Source organism: Chiloscyllium punctatum, chromosome 19 (genome assembly GCF_047496795.1).
Source record: "Chiloscyllium punctatum isolate Juve2018m chromosome 19, sChiPun1.3, whole genome shotgun sequence".
Classification (NCBI taxonomy): domain Eukaryota; kingdom Metazoa; phylum Chordata; class Chondrichthyes; order Orectolobiformes; family Hemiscylliidae; genus Chiloscyllium; species Chiloscyllium punctatum.
Window position 1 is genome coordinate 73,928,939 of NC_092757.1, and position 21,977 is coordinate 73,950,915.

Below are 21,977 nucleotides of genomic sequence, written 5' to 3' on the forward strand. Positions count from 1 at the left end.
GAAAGCTATCATTTGCCTTATTAGCATTGCTAATATCAAAAATGCAACCAGACACCAGTCTAAGCCTGGGATATTCGGTTACAATTCAGAATGACTTGCCACACCAACGTAGACTATTTCATTTCTTTGTTGTGATGAACAATAAACAAGATTTTTTCATTCATTCATTTAATGGTGTTACTGGAACTAAATCTGCTGTTGTACTTAGAAGTTTAAAATGATAGTAGCATTTGAGAAAGTAGCATTTCTCTACCACCATTATTTCCATGTAAAGCAAGAGACTTTGAAAATTCTATTTTGTACAGTGCCCCATTTCCCTTAAGTATCCTCAGTATTTATCTAACATTTCTCATTAGTTCTAAGTGTTTAAGAAATCCTGGGACATCATATCTTCACATGAACAAACTTGGCACTGCCTCTCCTTCAATATCATAATGCCAAGAAAACCAAGTGCCCTATTGAAGGGGCACAGAATACAGAAACATGCATACGGGAAGGTAGTCTTTCAGAACAGACATGAAGGTAGCAGAGTGGCTGTGAGACAGCCTGAAGCCAGTGCTTGGGAAGGTACACTATTCCTGGGTTTGTGCTTCATCAGCAGGGATCCAGTCACCCGGCAAGTGTTCATTGCGTGGGAATCCTAAATCTCGAAAGGTTAAAAAAACTCAAAGTGGTGGTGTGGGGGGTAGCTGGAAGCTGGCTGCAGTCTGCAGTGTTGTCATGGAACCAGAAACATACAACCAAGCCTCACTGGGATAGTGCACTGAAATTCAAGCCCTGCTATATCTGTAGTTGTCAAAAAAAAGTTGAAGATTCTATCCAAATTTGCAAAATACCCCAATTTACCTATCACCCAGTACACAGATACAGATAGACGCAAAAACATTGGTGTTATAGGTGGACAGAGTCCACTGAAGTGATTCTTTGTCTTACCAGGACTTGGTATTTGGCAATCTTACTCTTCTCCAAACACTTTTACTTGCCTATAAAAGGCATAAAGTGACTGATTTGCTATACATAAAGTCTCTGATGTATTGGTTAAAAGCAAAACTGGCGAGGTAAAATAAATTGGCTTTCTTCTGTTTTTAGGCTTTTCTTTTACTACAGAAGTACGATAGCATCTTTATCCCCCCAGAGGTCTGAAAGTTTCTGATCATCTTGTTCATACCTGCATTTTGTTCAGCTACCTAGGAGCTAACAGTGTTTGGCAGGAAGAAGGCCTTTGCCATCAATAACCGGTCATCAGTCCACAGAGCAATCAGCTACTTGTTGCTAAATTTTCTTTTTAGTACACAATCCCTGGTGTTAGTTCTTCTGCAACTAAACATTCTCCACTGTTTGAACAAACAGCAGTGTAAATAGCACTTAGAATAAACGTTAGCACCTTTCTTTTTAAAAGTGCAGCAATTCTTTCCACTATCCTTGATTTTAAAACAGTCATTCTATCATTTCAGTCCTCAAACAAAAATACAAAGATGTAATTGCCCACTTGTACGTGAAGACTGAAAATTAAGTTAAATGTTTGGAGCAGGATATGTAAAAGGAGGCAAGGCTCGAACGTGCGCTTTTAAAGTGCGTCTCAAAACTGAGGGGGCCAAGGCGTGACTCTTATTTTTAACTGCTGCGTGATAGTTTTGTTTTCAGCGAGTGAGATGCCCGGCAATTAAAGAATTGCACAAGATTTTTTTTAAAAATTGTGATGGGATGCTTTATCTTGCTCAGTGACTTTATTAATTTGAAAGCAAATTTTCTTTTCTCCTTTATCTTGTCTATGCCGTGCAGATAAAGGGATTTTGCTTTATCTATCAATTTATCTATCATCTATTAATTGAATCAGCCACAAATTGGTTTGCAAGAATTGAGACAACTAAACAGTCCAATCCCAATTACATAAAATCTATTGGTAAGTAAACTAACAGCTTTGTGACTGATACTGACACATCTCAATATCTGATGCCTACGTGAATCATGAAGAACTTAAGAAATAGGAGGAGTATGTCATAAGGCCCCTCAAGCCTACTCCACCATACAATACAATTTGGTTGGTCATTAGTTTCAACTCCTCCCATATTCCTCAATTACCTGAGAAATAAAAAAATACCTATCTATCCAGTATTAAATATATTCAATGATAAAGCATTCAGAACTCTGATGCATACAATTCCAAAGATTCATAATGCTTCAACTAAAGAATTTTCTCCTCATCTCAGACCTAAATAGAAACATAGAAGATAGGAGGAACCGGCCATTTGGCCCTTCGAGCCTGCTCCGTCATTCATCACGATCATGGCTAATCGCCCAACTCAATAGAGACTGATCATTTATCCTATGACTCCACTCCTATGTTCTAGAGATTTTCCAGACATGACTAACAACCTCCTGGTGTCAACTCTATCAAGCCCTTTCAGAATCTTGTAGGTTTCAATTAGATTACCTGTCATTCTTTTGAACTCTATAAACTATAGGCCTAATTTATTATGCCTTTCATCATGGGACAAGCCTCTCAACCCAAGAATCAGTCTGGTGAATCATCGCACTACTAATTTGAAAACAAATATCCTTTCTTAAATACATCTAATCATTAAACACATCTCATGTACTAAATTTCATTGAAATCTATCCAAGGTTCGAGATATTTTATTTATTATGAGACTAACAAATGGGGTAAAAATATTAACTCCTCTCACCTTCATTAGCAGATGTAAATTTTTGATCACTGTGTCTGCCATTGGCAATCAGTAAGTAGAAAACAAAGCAGCATCTGAAGACTGAGATGATGTTCAATGCCAGTTGCAATAGTCAAATAGTCACAAAAAGATTTAGATATTTACTTTGGTGAGAAGTCCAATCAACATCTCTAACAATGAAAACAATGTATCTCAACTAAAGTTGCAGTGATGGAGAGTTGTGTAAACAACATATTACTGCATCAGAAAATATGATCATCTCCAGACAAAATTGCAGGCAGCATCAGATCGGTCACAATTTAATAACATCATATCGATTGATCTGAAAGGGTATGAGAAAAGAAGCCTGCACTTTTTGAAGTGCACTGCCACATTTAGTGTACACAGTATGTCCATGTCATCAAGGTATTATATAAGCTACTTAAAACTTACGAACTGAAATCACATTTACACAAGATTTATTCCTCCAGTTGCAACAACCTTGACCCATTCATTTTGGAGCAGTTTATTCTGGATTGTCCTTTTTCAAAGCAAAACATAGGAATTTTTGGGTTAAATCAGATTAATATTAGATCAAAAAATTGCACTGATGCATCATATAAGACAATTAACATGCATAGCTGTCGGTCAGAAATGGAACATTGTACTTCCCTGTCCCCAAAATACTGAGTACAAGGAGGACCAACAAGGATGATAACAGAAATGCAGAGTATACATATCAGGAAATAATTAATAGCTTGGGTCTCTACTCTCTTGAAGAAACCCAAAGATATAGGAGAAGTAGGCTGCCATTTGGCAATGGAGTCTGCTTTGCTATTCAATGAGATCATGGTTCACCTGACATTTTCAATATCATTTTCCTGCCCTTTCCCATAACCGCAATTCCCTTACTTAAAAATAGGCACATTTCAGCGTTGAATATATTTAAAAATATAGCCTTCAGAGTCTTCTGCAGAAAAGAATTCCACAGATTCACCATCCTTTGAGAGAAGGAATTCCACCTCAGTTCTAGCTTAGATGGTCAAGCATCTTACCAAGTACCCATCTGTATGCTACCTTATCGAACATTTTTTGGAAATCCAAATATTTTACATCTACTGGTTCCTCATTTATCTATCTAGCTTGTTACCTCAAAGATTTCTAATATATTTGTCAAGCACGATTTCCCCTTTATGAAACCGTGCTGGCTGTGTGATTATACTAGGTATTTCCAAATATTCTTCAAATGCATCCTTTATGTTAGACTAACAATTTCCTAATGACATGTCGTTATCTGGCCTGTTGTAATCTGTTTTGTGTATCCCTTTTTGAAAAAGCATATTACATAGGCAGTTTTCCGTTCCTCTAGCACTTCTCAGGAACCTAAGGATTCTTTAAGATGACTACCAGTGCATCCGCTTACCTCTGTAGCCACTTCCTTTAATATTCTAAGATGCAACCTATGAGAACCAGAGGATTTACCAGCCTTTAGTCCCATTAGCTTCCCTAGTACTTTTTCTCTAGTGATTGTCATTGTATTTATTTCTGCTCCCTCTTTTACCCCTTTGATTATTCAATATTTTTGGAATTCAGCTAAGGTATTCTACCGTGAAGACTAATGCAAAGTAATTATTTCACTTCTCTGCTGTTTCCCATCGTTCGTTATTTCCACAGCCTCATTCTTTAGCGGGGGGGGTCTATGTTCACTAAGGGCTTATTGGCCATTCCGAAATTAGTTGTTAGTTTACCCTCAAAAGTTTATATTCTCTCTCTAATAATTTTTGCAGGGGTGATCTAATAGTTGTCTTTCAACTTATGAAATGTGTGGTTTGAGTTAATTAAAAAAAGTTCCCTTTTGTGGGAAAGGACCGGTGGTAGTAAAGAACATCATCATTTCTTTGTCACAAAGGAAACATTCTTTTTTGCATTAATTATTTTGCAGTCGCCTTCATGGTAGAACACATTAACAGCATTCCAAAAATATTACATAATCAAGGTCAAAAGAGGAAAAGTTAAAAATACAATAGATAATTTGGAAGATTCTTCTTTTTTGAGAAAGTGGAAAGAATGGGAAATTTGCTAAGAGAGTCATTGAAGCATTTAAGATGAAGCAAGGTAAGTATCTGATGGAGAAGGGACGAGAGAGCTACGATGATAGATTCATATGAAGAAGATAGGAGCTGGGTCCAATGGAATATAAATATGGGCATGGACTGGTTGGGCTAATTGGCCTCTGTCTTGAGGAGGAAAAAAGTTCTCATTCTTATGACCACACCAAAATAAACATCTTTCACTTAGTTCTGGAATCTTGTTTAAAGAGAAAATGAATTGAAATATGAGTTGCAAGCACAAAACAAGAAATCCTACTTAGTAGTCATGCCTTCTTTTTGCTAAATTAACCAAAGAAATTTTGGTCCCAAAATGCCAATGTTTTGTAGCTCACGGCTTCTTTGCATGTGGTAACTATAGCTTGCTCTGTTCTTTCCATTTCATACTATTTAAGGCAGTCAAAGTGAACCATTTATGAGGTTACAAACTGTTACAAGACCAGTGAGTTTGAAAGAATTAAGTAAGAACCTGGTTTCAGTGGTTGCCTTTCCTGATGCATCCCTCCTCCTCCCATACTACGGATTGCTGTGTTCTGCCAATGACCCCAGAGTGATTAATAGAAATTATGCTGCCTGAAGGTTATTGCATACATCTCAGCATTGCTACAGTGACTAACTGCTGTCCTATAAAACCTTCCAAGATAGCAAAGTGTGTCCCTGTCAGTATGTGCATGCTGTGGCTGTTTAATATCAATAGGTCTGTGATTTGTCCTTTCTATATTGTTAACTAATCTCACCTCTAATTAGCATTTCAAATTGTAATAATGGTTAGCACAATGGCCACAAAAAGTATTTCCAGAACAAAAATAAAGCAAGATGCATCCCTGGTATAGCAAGCATGTGTGTAAGAAAGAAAAAGGTTTATTTAATAAAGGCTTTTCGAGTTTATTATCTCCATTATCACATGCCATTCCTCACCTCAAGATATTCTAGGCATTAGGAGCCATTTGGTGCCTAATCCAAGCAACAGAACTTGAGTCAGGCAGCACAATTGATTGACTAGACGTTATGCTACTATGGGAGGCATTACAACTGGCCCCTATTCTGATTCCGAGGGACACTTGTTACAGAGGCACCCATTTTCAAGACGACATTGAAGTAGAATACATAGGAATGAGAATCTCAATTATTCTCTCCCCAACAAGGAATGCCAGTTAGCGTGCATACATACGGATTTTGATTGAAATGACCAAACTAAGCAGAGCGAGGACAGAATCTGGGATCATCCAGGTTGGTACACAGTTACATCAATTAGTTTGTTGAGTAGAGTCAAAGCTCCGTTGGATTCACTATTTTAAATATATCAAGTCTAATTTTGAAATAGAGGTTAGACAGACAAAATGCATCTGTATATTTCACAGTAAAACCAGTGACAAGCCTCCTACCTGTGGAGAAATAATTTTACACAGGGCAGCTGTGTAGCCTTCTATCTATGTCATTCTGGAGCTGTCCATTCAGAGGTCAGCAGCCAGTTGTAACTCATTCGTCTTTAGACTCATCTGTCCTTTAAATCCTAGCATTCCCCCTCTCCAACAGAAAGGTGGAAATTGTTGTTCAGTGGATACAAATGAACCTCTAGCTACTTATCAATACATGTGCCATTATTGGATGTCTACAATCATTGATACTTATTTTGGGAAATGGTGCACACAATTTGGAATGGAAGCATCTAATAAATATAGCAGTTTGTCAGAATGTAGTACAAAAAACAGAAATTGCTAGCAAAGAGCAGCAGATTTGACAGCAGCCACAGGGAGAAAGTAGAGTTAACGTTTTGAATCCAGTGACTCTGCATCAGAACTGGATATGAAACATTAACTCTGCTTTCTCTCCATCGATGCTGAGTGTTGTTGGCAATTTCTGTCTTTGTTTCAGATCTCTAGCATCTACAGCTCCTTACAATGCCAGAATATAGTACTGCTTTCTCAGAACATTCAGTGATATCAAACTCAAGTGCTCCAGCTCTGTGAACAGCATTTTCTTCACCCTGTGAGAGAGACACTGCCATTAAAAGCCAAATTCACTACTGACTATTACTGTTCAAATTCTTCTTCATTGGTTTAGATCACACTAAAATTTTTTCAATTAAAGTTTCTATTACAGCAAAATCTAAAAATTTTTCAAACATTTTTGATTAATACTATGGCAGAACTAAGATCATCCTATACAATTTTCTTGTCCCATTACATTAACCTTCCATTGGTGTCACTTAAGATGCAAAATTCATGTTACAATATTAGCATACAAATGTTCAACATGATTGCTTGACACCCCTCTGTCCCTGCCCTCCCCACTTAAAGTGAGGTGGTGACCCATTTATCTTCAGTGGGCTCAGGCTTTAAATGAAATTCTGACTGAGAAACAGCACACAGACAGGAACATTGGGCACAGCAATATTTACATTGCAGACTGAAACAAGTGAGCTGAAATTCGAGAGAGAAGGGTCATTTATGCCCACATTTTCAGGGTTGGTCGTCTGCTAGTACAGAAGATCATTCATTTCGTGCTGGGAAATTACATGGGGTGCTCTCTGTGTACAGGTGGCGACACCACAGGCAGACGGCCTTTGAGGCAAGTGTCACTGAACATGCATTTTAAACACTGACGAGAATTCACATGTCAAAGTTTTAAACTGCCTGAAGCTTTTCATAAAAGGTTGCAGTTGCTCTTGTAAAAAATTAATTTAAATGCAAAACATATACACATAAATGTTTTTCAACAAGCCTCTTAAAGATGACCAATTTGTGACAGGACTATCCCTGGTGAACTGCTGTTTTGCTGTCAAATATTCTGGCACCCACATAATTGCAAAATACTGCAAAGTTGTTGAGAGATTCACCAAGGCTACCTTGCTTGATCATTCTGCGTAAATTTGTCAGTTAAACAAACGTTAACACAGAATGATTTGGTTTGCCATTCCAAATCTTGCTCTTATTCTAACGTATATCAACAGAAATTAATGGAAAAATAAATTTACCTGTTAAGTCCATCCCATAGAATTGAGCAAAGAGAACATGAAAATAAGTACTCAAATAAAACTGAGACCTAACATTAAGCAACTAAATGAAGGTCAAGAGTTTTGCAATGTCACTAAAACACTGACAGGGTGGATACAATGGAGATTTCAATCCCTCAGCATGGTTTCAGCAGAGAGGAGAGGACAGCCTGGCAGCAGAGGGCATACAAAAACAAACTTCACAGCAAACTACCATGCATCACGAAAGAAAACATGCATTTATGTTACAACTCATCTGTTAAAAACATCTCAAAACCCTTCGTGCACGAGAATGACTTAGAAATACTGTGATTTGTGGAGGAGACTGCACATCTCAAAGCTGGCAATGAAGATGAATAGTTCAGGGAAAAATGTTAGTAATAAGAGTTCCATGGAATTTTTACATGTAGTATTACCTAAGTAGAGCTTTGGTTTGACATTCATTTGTGTGATGGCATCACTTAAAAATGCAACACCTTTATAAAACTGTACTGAAGCATCAGCCTAGCTTTTATGCTGATGTTCTGGTTTGGAACTTGAATTCATGACCAATTTTTTTCAAAAATTTAACTCCATTTTTCTAATCAACCTGTTCAGAGATGCGATTACATGCCTCTGGAGCAGGTGCAACTTGAACTTGGGATTCCCAGTCCTGGGGCAGGGACATTACCGCTGTGCCACAAACCCGTGACCAATTAGTTCAGCAGCAAGACTGCTTTAACACGAGCTAATATAACATATTAGATTCAGAAATTTGGAATAATAGAAAAAATAGGGAGGCACTGAATGAGATTTCTTTGGGGCTCGAATGATCAGCCACTCACAATGCACGAACACTGACAATGTTGATCAATTCAAGCAGTATTTCAGCAATGAGGTCCTTCCAGACTATCACAAGTGAATCACAGTACTTAGTTAAAGATACAACCTGAACTTTAGATTCATCTTGCAGTCAAATAATGCAGCAGAGACAACTGCAGTTTTGTTGCTCTGCAGAAATCGTCTCTAAAACGCATCAGAGACTGCATATATGTAACCATTTGTGCATCCAACAACAACCTTGGTTTATATGGGTAACATTTTATTTACTCTTAATGGATTCAAATGTATTCCAGTTCTCTGAAGAAAATGGATGGTCCCAGGTTTACTCAGATACAGACTTGTAGGCCCAGTGATGACGATGCCACCAAACAGCTTCCAAATCCCAACAGAGACAATGTAGCAAAGTACATGGGTGAACTACTTCAAGAGTCAGTTGAGGTGCTATAACAATACTGCAGTTGCTCACACCATGCACTTGAGTAAATGAATTGATGTTACTGAAGACCTAGATACGTTTACAAACAGAACTACCAATTGTGCTGCCAGCTCACTTTTTTTGCAAGAAATCGATATGTTAGTTTGCTTTGCTGTTGGATAATTGATGACCTCTTATCTGCACGAAAAAAGAATGCAGACCACAAAATAAAATATTTTGATGCAAATCTATTTAATCACAACGAAAAGAACTGCAGATCCTGTTCATCAGAAACAAAAATGGAAGTTGGTGGAAAAGCTCAGGAGGTCTGGCAGCATCTGTGAAGAGAAATCGGAGTTAATGTTTCAGATCCGCTGACCCTTCCTCAGACCTTTGCTTGCATTTCATTATGTGTGATGCAGTGTTTAGTAAACTTTGGTGCAGGGATTTCCACATACGACTGGGGCAGTTCACACTCCTAAGTACTCCCTTTGACAGGATATATGTTCAGCCAACTGAAAGGCTGCATGGGTTATAGGAGATCAGAGCCTTCTACTTGCAAATTTCTCTGTATGTACCTTGATCAGAATAAGACGACCTCCTTGCTACAGTTGTTGTGGGTTCATTGCTTTTAGAGGCAGTACCGCGTGACACAGAACTGCTGCGAACAGGAGTTGCAACTGCCCATTCCAGCCCCTGTGTCTTGTTATTATTGAAGGCCATCTCCTCAGGAGGTTGACTCTTTCCTGAAACCAGAACTGTCAACAGTTACTAGTCCCTCAAATTCCTCCCTCATGTTTATCCATAGCCATCTCTAAGCACATAAGGGATCGCCCATGACTACCTTGTCACAAAATTTAGAGTCCTGCACAAGTAACCATGTTTTAGACATATTTTAATTTTCTTATCATTTCTCTGCCAATCCATCTCTCACGTTGTGACCAGTGGAGTGCCACAAGGATCGGTGCTGGGCCCTCTACTTTTTGTCATTTACATAAATGATTTGGTTGCGAGCATAAGAGATACAGTTAGTAAGTTTGCAGATGACACCACAATTGGAGGTGTAGTGGACAGCGAAGAGGGTTACCTCAAATTACAACAGGTTCTGGACCAGATGGGCCAATGGGCTGAGAAGTGGCAGATGGAGTTTAATTAAGATAACTGTGAGGTGCTGCATTTTGGGAAAGCAAATCTTAGCAGGACTTATACACTTAATGGTAAGGTCCTAGGGAGTGTTGCTGAACAAAGAGACCTTGGAGTGCAGGTTCATAGCTCCTTGAAAGTGGAGTCGCAGGTAGATAGGATAGTGAAGAAGGCGTTTGGTATGCTTTCCTTTATTGGTGAGAGTATTGAATACAGGAGTTGGGAGGTCATGTTGCGGCTGTACAGGACATTGGTTAGGCCACTGTTGGAATATTGCATGCAATTCTGGTCTCCTTCCTATCGGAAAGATGTTGTGAAACTTGAAATGGTTCAGGAAAGATTTACAAGGATGTTGCCAGGGTTGGTGGATCTGAGCTACAGGGAGAGACTGAACAGGCTGGGGCTGTTTTCCCTGGACCGGAGGCTGAGGGGTGACCTTATAGAGGTTTACAAAATTATGAGGGGCATGGATAGGATAAATAGCCTAAGTCTTTTCCCTGGGTTTGGGGAGTCCAGAACTAGAGGCAATAGGTTTAGGGTGAGAGGGGAAAGATATAAAAGAGGCCTCAGGGACAACTTTTTCCACGTAGAGGGTGGTACGTGTATGGAATGAGCTGCCAGAGAATGTGGTGGAGGCTGATACAATTGCAACATTTTAAGGCATTTGAATAGGAAGGGTTTGGAGGGATATGGGCAGGGTGCTGGCAGGTGGGACTAGATTGGGTTTGGATATCTGGTCGGCATGCACGTGTTGGACCGAAGGGTCTGTTTCCATGCTGTACATCTCTATGACTCTACCATAATTATCACAAAGATTGTAGCAATTCAAGAAGGCATCATCTTCTCAGTGATACTTGGGATAGACAATAAAATCAGTCTTAACAACATTAGTCGCATCCCAAAATCACAAAGAACTAAAAGTAATTAGAACCCTTGTCGAAAGAGACTTTTCTTATCATACCCTGCAGTATTATTGAAAACCTCTGTGTGCTGCAAAGCTGAATCAACAAAATTTATGTCATTTATAATGGTTAACTGCTTTGTTAGCTGCTTAAGCGTTAGAAGATTATTGTACCGCGTGTGTCATGATTGGCTGGCTTTCTTTTCCTTGCAATAACAAAATCATATCGCACAAAATCTGCCAGAGCAAAATTGCTCACACCTGACAGTATGAGTGGCGGTTATTAAAATGTAATAAAAATTGAGCACCTGCAAAATAGAATGGGCTTCACAAGAGGAATCAAGGGTCAGTTGCTGAGCTTTTGTGGGAGTCAAAGGTAACTACAAACTTGGTCAATATGCTTTTAAAGATGAAAAGAGAGTGAGTTACAGTGGCTAAAAAGGTTTAAAAGGAGGTCCAGAGTCTGGGATAAAACAGTAAAATGCGCTGTCACCGCTAGGGCAATACAAGGATGACCAGTGAAACAGCTCCAAGGAGCAGAGGAGGGCATAAGCAACAGAAGGCCATAGAGATAGCGAGTCTAGAGGTTGTAAAGGCAGAAGAGAGTTCCAGGGCAATAGGGAAGCTAAGACAGGAGTGCAATTGAAGAAGAATAAAATTTAATCAATGGAAAGAACACAGTTATGAAGGAGTTTTTTTTATCATTTGTTAAAAACAGGCAAGTTTGCTTCTGTGTACCTTAACTGGAATGATTTCCAAACTGGTAAGATTCACAAATAATTTACTATATTTCAATTAACATCAAGGAATTGAGGTTGCCATACAGTATTGATTCCAGTTGTTCCAGTAGGAATCTCAAAACTCATCTGCTCAAAAAGGTGTCAGTTCAATAGATCAGGAAGAAATCATAAGTATTTGTATATAAAGAAAGCAATGGTTACAAGTTACCCGATGTTGACGGCAAGCCAAGAGAATCAGCATTTGCCAACCTCTCCCAGAATGGTCTCAACTGCAGCACTAGTTGGAGCACCAAGGGCAGGCACAAGAGTTAGCCAATGGGTCATAAGATAGCGAATGTTCCTACACAAGTCAAGCTCAACATTCAACTGTAGTGGAGTTCTCAAAATTACAAGGGCTGTTGATTTTCCACGACACAACATGTTGGAAATTACAAGGCTGTAAAGCACTTTACAGTTACAGAAGTAATTTAGGGAATGATATCAACAGATTTAGGAAACTCCTTTTCTTCATTAAATGGATAGCAAAGTTCAGTACTCAAATCTGCCCTATTCACAATTATCTTTGAAATGGTGGGGAGAAATAAAAAGAGAACTATGCTTCCCACTTGCATTAAAGGCAACAAACATAGCTCTTTAATTATAGCTCAATTTATAAATGTTTCTCATTCAAGTATTCAATCTTTCTACACTGGGTAAAACTGCAGATGCTGGAAACCAGATTCTGGATTAGTGGTACTGGAATAGCACAGCAGTTCAGGCAGCATCCGAGGAGCAGTAAAATCGACGTTTCGGTCGATTTTACTGCTCCTCGGATGCTGCCTAATCTGCTGTGCTCTTCCAGCACCACTAATCCAGAATCTTTCTACACTGTCCCTTCTTTCTACCTATGTAACACCCTGGAACTGCACAAATATTCCATTATTCAGACTCTATCATCATGTGTATTTCTGACCTTTATTGCATCAGTCGCACACTTACCTGCATCTACCTATGTTGCGCTGGCTGCAATCCCTCACCATTCCCCAACTCACCTGGTTTTTGCACCTCGTTTTCTTCTATATGGCCAAATTTTCGGTGAGTAGTTTTAAGTTCCCTTTCATTTCAGTTCCTGCTTTCCACAGAACACCAGTAACTGGTTTTGGGTGTTTTATGCTTTTAGAAGCAATGCTTTCTAGATTGTTCTGGCAGGGGATTTAGGACTTAAGCCAAAGGGCAAACTTAATGCCTTCTAAACTGTCTGAATTTTCTACAATTTTATAATTAAACCTCACATACCAAATCCTTACATTGAATCCTGGGATAACAAAGAAAAAAAGACAATGACTAAGCTAATGCACCATCATACTTGACCACTTGAGAGCACTGTTTATTTGTTTCTTAGGTCATTTACTGTCAACTTCAGTGATCTAGTAGATTATTGACTCATTGTATGAAGGTTGAAGCCAACTATGTTTTAAATTGGCATGAAGTACTGTGTCATCTTGATAGTCTATGATAGAAACAAGACCAGTAAAAATACTGTTTTGTTTAAACCATTTATGGGATGAGGGTTCTGTTGGCCAGCATTAATTGCCAGTCCCCAAGTACCCAGAGAACAGTTAAGAGTCAACCACATTGCTGTGTGTCCGAAGACACATACAGGCTTGATCAGGTAAGGGTAACAATTTCCTTCCCTAAAAGGACATTTGTGAACGAGATGGGTTTTTCTGAAATCAACAATGGATTCATCATTATCATTAGACTCTTAATTCCATATGTTTTATTGAATTCAAATTCCACCATCTGTGATGGCAGGATTTGAACCCATGCTCACAGAACATTATCTAGGTTTCTGGATTAACAGTCCACTGATAATACCACTAGGCCATCACCTCCCAGGTTTCAGTGGTCATAGTAAATTGTAAAAGCCAATTGATTTGTTGTGAAATGTCAAACTACATAAATTAGCAGCTTAAGGAATAACTCCAAGTGATTGACTGGCTGATATTGATTAAGTATAAAATATTTCACTTGGCATTGGTTTTTAAATGTTGGATCTGCCTGCAAATATTGACATTCTTTGAGAAATGATGTGAAAACATTTCTGACTGTGACAACCTTTGGCCTGGAAGCAGTGCAGTAAGGAAAATTTGTAATGTCTAAAAACATCTAGGATATTGTTTTATTGCTGGAAGAAAGTGACATTTGAACAGCTTGCATCAAAAAAAAGGCATCAGATGTAATTTTCTTGAATAAGGCATCTGGATGGGCATATGAATAGGAAGGGTTTACAGAGATATGGGCCAAGTGCTGGCAACTGGGACTAGATTAGGTTGGAATATCTGGTCGGCATGGACAAAATGGACCGAAGGGTCTGTTTCTATACTGTACATCTCAATGACTCTATGACTATGACTATGGCTATGGCTATGTGCTCTGATGATCTCTAACCTCGAAACATCTTTTTTATTAGCAGTGCTAAGAAAAGAATGCAATGTGGTTGGTAGACCAAAGGAAAATTACAAGCAGGAGGGCGAGAGGTTGAAGGAATTCAGTACATAAGTACAAATACAAAGCAAATGCAACACAGACAGGTGGAACAAAATGAATTCTTGTAAAGAAGCAGAGTCCAGGAAGAGGCCAATTTTTCTTTTTGGCATTTAAGGACAGGAGCTCCTGACTTATTAGACAAATTGGCTGAGAGATCTAAATTCTGGAAAGCTAAGTTATAGCCTGGAGATGCTAAAGAGCTCAGTATTTTCCCAGAAGTAGTCAAAACATGAACAGAGGTGTATTATTGATAGGTTGGTTGAATAAAAACTCCTGAAAACTACATCTTCAGAACAGTCCTGACCTGAGAAAAGAGGGTTCACAGAAATGTGCTTCACTAATGACATTCCAAGTGAACCTCAAAATAAGAAAGATCTTGAAGGATCAGACTCTGGGCTACCATGTATGAATAAAAAAAATAGAATATTGTGGAACTGTGAAGCTACAATACTGACATGTTTATAAACACTACAATCCAGATACCTATTGCCTTAGTTCTTAATGTCTTTGTTAAATCATTGACAAAGTTAAATTGACCTTTTTATTTGAAGTATCATGTACCTGATAATTTGTGTTTAATTTTCATTGATTCCATTTCGTTTTTAAGTTATCAAATGTGGAATCTTGTTGATAAGTTTCTTCTTTGGAGATCAGTTGGTGAATATGGTTACTTGGTTTCACTTCCCCCCACAGATCTAAGGATTTATGCGCTGACACACAATAGGGGACCTCAGAGAAATATCAACAAATCTCGTGGAATCACGTAAAAACACTAGTATACTTCAGGATGTCCCAGAAGTGGAAAAAAAGCACACGCGCTTGTGAAGTCTATATCTTAACAAATGCAACACAGCATCAATAAAGGAAATAGTGGCCCAGCTTCAAAATACATTTCTTATTTGTTTATAATAAAAATAATGGGCTAACAAAGTAACAAATATTGACAACATATCAAATACAGATATGATATGCATAATACTTCTAAATGCAAGTCAGAAACTAGACATATTTATGGATTTCCTAAAAACTACCAAGCCTAAGTTAAAAATCTTTGAGAAAAACACTCCTTAAGATTTTTGTGTCTGGGAATAATGCAAAATGTAAGGAGCTATTTCTAGGACAAGTTAAAGTATATGTATAAAATCAAAAAAATAATCACTCATGTAATTTTTTTCAGCTTCAATCTTCAAATTCTGCACTTCAAGCCAACATTTTACAAGGTAAAAACAATGACTGCAGATGCTGGAAACCAGATTCTGGATTAGTGGTGCTGGAAGAGCACAGCAGTTCAGGCAGCATCCAAGTAGCTTCGAAATCGATGTTTCGGGCAAAAGCCCTTCATCATAGGGCTTTTGCCCGAAATGTCGATTTCGAAGCTACTTGGATGCTGCCTGAACTGCTGTGCTCTTCCAGCACCACTAATCCAGAAACAACATTTTACAAACCTATGTCATTTATAAAAAAAAGAGCAATGCCAGTTCAGAAGTAATGGGGTTAAACATACCCAAGGTGGAACAAGGTTGCAAAAATTGGGATCTTTTAATGGTCTAAAAGCAAAACCAATGCATTGCTGCTGTTTTTAAGAGCTTGTGCAAATCTAGACTTTTCCTTCAAAAATAAAATGTTGTTTTATACTAATTTAGTCACAAGAATTGGGTTGCATTCTATTCAGTCCAGTACCAACTACACCCCTAACCCAGTACAGCTTTTATTATTGCAGCCAAATTGAAATTTACATGTTGTTCCATTCCTTTACCACAATTTACCCTGTATCATCTAATTCGATAGTCGAGCCACGTTAATTTATTGGTTGGGGGGTGGGGGGGGGGTGGCGGTGGTGAGAAGAAAAACCTCTGCCTCAGCAAAACTTTTCATTAAAATTTTAGACAAATGATCTCCTTGTCCTTCTCTCCACTGCCTGAGGCTCCATGCTATTTCTATGCAAATAACAACCTCAGAGTTTATATCCTATTATTTCCACCGGAGCTGTGCCGACATGACCTGAAACGCAAGAGATGGAGCGAGTGATTGCTGGAGTGTGAAAAAAAATATCGTCAGGAGTCAGAACCAAGAACAAAAAAAATGCTGGGATAACGTATTTATCTCGAGCTGTATTGAAATTCATTCTGTGTCGGCGATCATGCTCAATCCATCTGCTTTATGTTATCATTTGCATTTCATGCCTCCTGGCTTTGATGTGCTGATACTTTGATGCAGTCTGAGGCGTACATTATCATTATTTCAATTTTCACACGAGCCGACAGGTCAGAGAGATCGAAATGTTGATGTTTCATGTACAGCTGTTTATTGTAAGGTGGGACAGAAGGATGTCCATGACACCTTGCCATCCCTGTTCATTATGCATGCAAGAATTTCAACAGCAAATTAAAGCTGATTCAATGTGAGTAAAAGCCAATTTTTTTTTCTCCTCTCCCTCTCTTGCCTGTACTTCATAGGCAAGGGTTCACAGGGCACCTAAATGAATCTAGGTGTCTTACGGCAATTTGGTTCTGTGCTTACAGACCACTGACACATAGAAGGTAATGCAGACATAACGTGATTAGGCAACTTGCAGCACTGATCACACGCCACCCCCCTCCCCCCCACGATAAAATAATCTCGGCTGCAAATGATAATGGCCAGCAGAAGGCTGCCTCTATCACACATTAGCTGTCTGTGAATCACCACCAAACTGAGCAGTGACACAGGCTCAGCCAAGCAGAAAGCAGCACCCTTGACCGGCCCTATTCCACATTAGGGGAAAGAAACAAAACAGCACACAGTTTAGCGGAGTTTTTCCCACTGGGTTACATGAACTGTACTGTTTGCTTCTGAAAGAACCCTACATCCAATCAAATCACATTCACAGAAATATCTACCCACCATGTGCATTATGGTTTTCTAACACAGAATAAGAAAGCTTTCAATTTTAGATAAAAAATAAGAAAATGAAGTTTTTGGATCTTTGCTCTGTGTTGCTGAGATGACAACAATTTCATTGGGTTCCCTACTCCTCTTCATCACTTACCTGTCCAAGGATTCTTCTAAACAGTAAACTAGGAAACTTATTCAATTTTGTCTATCCTTATTATTCATTGCTTCTTAATCACTTTCTATCTGAAAGCTCCTAGCGTTTGATTCTGTGTACTAGTGGCAATATAGCCATTTCTTTGATAGTTACATGATAATAGCAATGGTTACTGAAATCACTGCTACAGGAATTGTCACAAGTATATTAAACTATCACAATACTGAATTGCTTAGTCTTAGCTGCAACTAAGAGAGGAACAATTTTGAATGACTTCTTGGATAGCTTGTATCCTAACTAAATAATCTACCAGGGAACACAGTGATGTAGAGGTAATGTCATTAGCCTAGCAATCCAGAGCCACAGGCTAATGTTCTGAGGATGAGCATTCAAAACCCACCATGGCAGATGTTGAAATTTGATTCAATAAAAATATTGATTCAAAAAAGCTAATCCAATGGCAACCGTGTAAGCATTGTCAATTGCTGTAAAAGCCTATCTAGTTCATTATTGTAATTTAGAAAGAAAAATTTGCTATCCTTCCCTCGTCTGGGCTAAATGCAAGTCCACACCCACAGCAATATAGCTGACTCTTAACTGCACTCTGGGATGGACAATAAACGTTAGGCCAGCATTTTTTGTGTTTTTTTATTTAAACTGCAGAATTACAAAATGTATTTTAAAGTATGAAATGCTTATTGGGGCTGCATACCTTCTCTCTGTACAAGAGTTTGCAACTATTGAACCCTCCCTCTCAGGATCATTGGGTTAGCTTGCAGGCAGTAGGGAAAACAAAGATAAGTTGTCCACCTGTAAAATACGCAGAAACTCCAGAGAAGACTGAACTGGAAGTTTATATTATGGATTTTACTGCGCAGATTTACCTTTAAAACCTCAAAGTGTCTCACCATAAGCTAGGGTTGGCTTAAATAGAGTATAAAACTGATACAGAAGTATTGCTGTGGGTGGTTGCCATCTTTTGCCATGTGGGGTTTAGTCTGTGTCGATCTGTTTTAAACACATACACATTTTAGCAACTTAGATAGCTTGCATCACCAGCTTGATTCTCTGCACCCAGTGATAAATGCAAATGAGTAAAACAACTATTTGTGGAATGAAAATTTGAGGCTGACCACTAATGTGAGGATAGCACATCATGTCTTGGGGTGGTGGGGGGGTGCAGGTAGGGAGGGAATCAATTTATTCACTGGTATATACACAAACATGAGTTCTGCATCAAAAACAAAATGGGGTTCTTACAGGCTAGGTTGCACACTCTTCTTTCCATCATCAGCTACATCAACTACAAACCAAATGAAATGGATATTTGTCAGAAAGTTCAGGTGTTGTGACACTGGAGGGACAATTTACTGTTCTGCTTTTACTTTACTAGTTTTTTTTCAAACACTTCACTCGGTTTTTTTTTACACTTCACTGATCATTGGTGGCTTAGTAGGTGGGCTACTTTTAATTTCCAGGGCTCAGCTGGAACTTGTTGTTTCAGAGTGAACAGGAATGGTTGAAGGTCTTGCCAAGAAATAACAGTTAACTGCATGGCTTAGTACTCAAAAGACAGCCAGATGTGACAGGACATCCAGTCTGTCAACTCTATATTGCAATGCATTGAAGACTTTAACACAATTAACATTGAAGACTTTAACACAAATCCTGGTGCAATTAGGATGGCCTGGGACCTTACTCACTGAGTAAGGATCAACAGTTCCCAGCCAGACTGCAAAGCAGAGTAGGTCAAGACTATAGAAACCTCCATCTGATATGGACTGAAAGCCTGGAATAGAATGCATATCTCGCTGAGCACATCGTATTCAAGTAGCTTCAGCCTTGGGAACCCCCACTACGTTGTTCTCAAATGAATTAAAAACAGCTTTCATCATCAAAATTATGGGGTAGAAAATAAACAAATAAATAAAAACCATGCAGAATTAAGTGTAGAATTGCAAGTGAGAGTCCAAGCCACTATGGAGCCTCTGTTAGGTACCTTGGGTGGGTCAGACCTAAATCACATTACAAGAAGCCTAACAACTGTTGGAGAAATCAATTCAAACATTCAGCAGCCACGAGTAGAGTAAGAGTAATGTTTATCCCACCAGGCATGCTTCCTGTTCTCTGCAGCCACCAGTGCAAGGAGGTTTTTTGTTTGGCTGGTTGATACTTCTATGGATCCAGACAAGCAAGTGTGCTTGAGATCCTTTTCCCTTAAAGCAGGTTCCAAACATCCTACCCAGCCACCCTCTCCTACCACACATTCAAAGCTTGCTCCAAAGCCTGATGGCCAATTTCAAATAGATCCTGGAGTCTTTCACCTTATTAAAAAAATTGTTTCACACTTGACTCCAACTCTAATAGATCTATAATAGCAGTAGTGAGATGAAATTAAATATAGCAATAAATCAAATGTTGTTCCCTATAAGTAAGAGTTTCTTTAGCGTAGATGGATATTTTCTTCATGAAGTGTTCTTCCATCATACAGGCGTGTGAAAACAAATTGCACAAAAAATCTATTGGCACTAGCATCATTTTGTTTAATATTGATGTCAAGAAAGAGTACTGTGGGAGCACTTACTATCAGCCTCATTTGACTTCAGGCTATTGGTCCCAAGACCAACAGACTTCCCCAAATCTGACAATTTGAGGCCTGCGAGATTTTAACATTTCTGGTTGTATCTCCTTTTACCCTGTAAGTTGACTTGACAGCAGGCTTTTGGCATCACAATCAAGAAATAATTCATAATGCAAAGACAGGCAGAAAACATAATACAAAAATGAAGAGTGGCACCTCGAGAATAAACAGTTCAATTTTTAACTGGATTTAAAACATGGACTTATTTTCAATGGAATCAAATTTCAAAAATCCATTCTAATACAACAGTCACTCTTTGAGCACAGATTTGTTTTAGCATTTTCCAACACATGGATGGCGTCTGGCAATACAATTCCTATCCCATTTTCCTATAATTTGATGAATTCTGCTTTTGGCAACATTAGATCAGTTTACACAATCCCATTATGCTACTTTTATTGTAATGCTGCACAACCCTTCCTTAGAGATTATTAGGGGACAATTTCATTAAGAATGGCACTAAAATCCACTGTCACTCAAAAATACTGATGCTTCATAAATAATTCAAACGTCCTGGATGTCTACATAAAATGCTTTTTATTTTAAGTCAATACGGTATCGGACTTTAACTGATGACTACAGTATGCTACATGATGACATCTGGAGAAAGTCAGATCTTGGCAAGGACTGAGAACTACAGAGGTTTACCAATGAAACAGCTTGCTTTTACCTTATTCAAGGCTCCAGCTCCAGTCAAAATGATATGCGAGTTTTCCACTTGGATAGTCCTCTGTCCCAGTCGTACAAGGTATGCACCAATACCAATCGCACGGCACGTGACCTGCAATCAGACACTATTTCAGATAACAGTTCCTTATACAGGCAAAAAATTTCCTTATTAAATAGTGTCCACAGTTCACAAGAAAATCAACCTATTAAGAATAAAAAAAATTGAGACATACTCAGTGCATCACGTTTTTAAGTACAAATCTTAGGATTAATTATGTAGATTGCAGGAATAAGGGCAGCAGTGGATTTTGAGGTGGTGGCTTCACAAATATTCCCATCATCAACAATAGGGGAGCCCAGCTCATCGGTGCAAAAGATAAGGCAGAAGCATTTGCAACAATCTTCAGCCAGAAGTGTCAAGTAGATGATTTTCAAATCTGCAGCATCATAGATGCCAAACCAAATCATTTCACGTGATATCAAGAAACGGTTGGGAGGTACCTAATACTGCAAATGCTATGGGCCTTGACAATGTCCTGGCAACAGTAAGGAAGGCATGTGCTCAGAGTCTAGCATACCCCCAGCCAATCTATTTAAGTACACCTAAAACAGGTCATCTACCTGACAAGTTGGCAAATTGTTCTATAAACAAACAGCAGGACCAATAAACCTGGCCAATTACCACTCCATCATTCAGTAAAGTGATCAAGTGGTCATCAACAATACTATCAAGTAGCACTTGCTTTGCAATACCCTGCCCTCAGAAACAGAGTTTGAGTTCTGGCAGGGTCACTTAGCTCTTGACCACATTATGGCTTCAGTTTAAACTTGGACAAAGGAGTTGAATTCCATAGGTAAGGGGAGAGTGACTGACCTTGACATGAAGGCCATGTGGCATCTTAGAGCCCATGGGAATCATAGTTGAGTATAGCTGTCACAAAGTAAAATGGTTGTTGAAGGTCAGTAAGTTCAACACAGATCAGCTCCAGGATATCTCTACACAAGTTCCTCTTGGACATGTCTTAGGCCAAAACAACTTCAAATGACTTCACCTCCATCATAATGAGAGAGGTGGGGATGTTTCCTGATAATTTGCAGGATGTTCAGTGCCATTTGCGACTCCTCAGATAATGAACTGATCTACATCCAATGCAGTAAGACCCAAGACAATTTCCAGGTTTGTAGTGACAGGTGGTAAGTAATATTCGGGCCAAACAAGTGTCAGGCAATGACCATATCCATTAAATAAGACTCTAATCTTCATGCCTTAACATTCATTGGCATTATCATTACTGAATTCCTCGCAATCAACATCCCAGG

At 38.8% G+C, this 21,977-nt stretch overlaps 1 protein-coding gene across 1 annotated transcript in view; it reads right to left on the reverse strand.

Annotated features, from left to right (window-relative positions):
• The window catches only part of acaca (acetyl-CoA carboxylase alpha), a 271,808-nt gene that overhangs the window by 76,987 nt on the left and 172,844 nt on the right, over positions 1-21,977 (reverse strand). Inside the window, exon 44 of the mRNA XM_072589677.1 lies at positions 20,659-20,769. Coding sequence (XP_072445778.1) covers positions 20,659-20,769 — 111 coding nt within the window. The remainder of the gene's footprint in view (positions 1-20,658; positions 20,770-21,977) is intronic.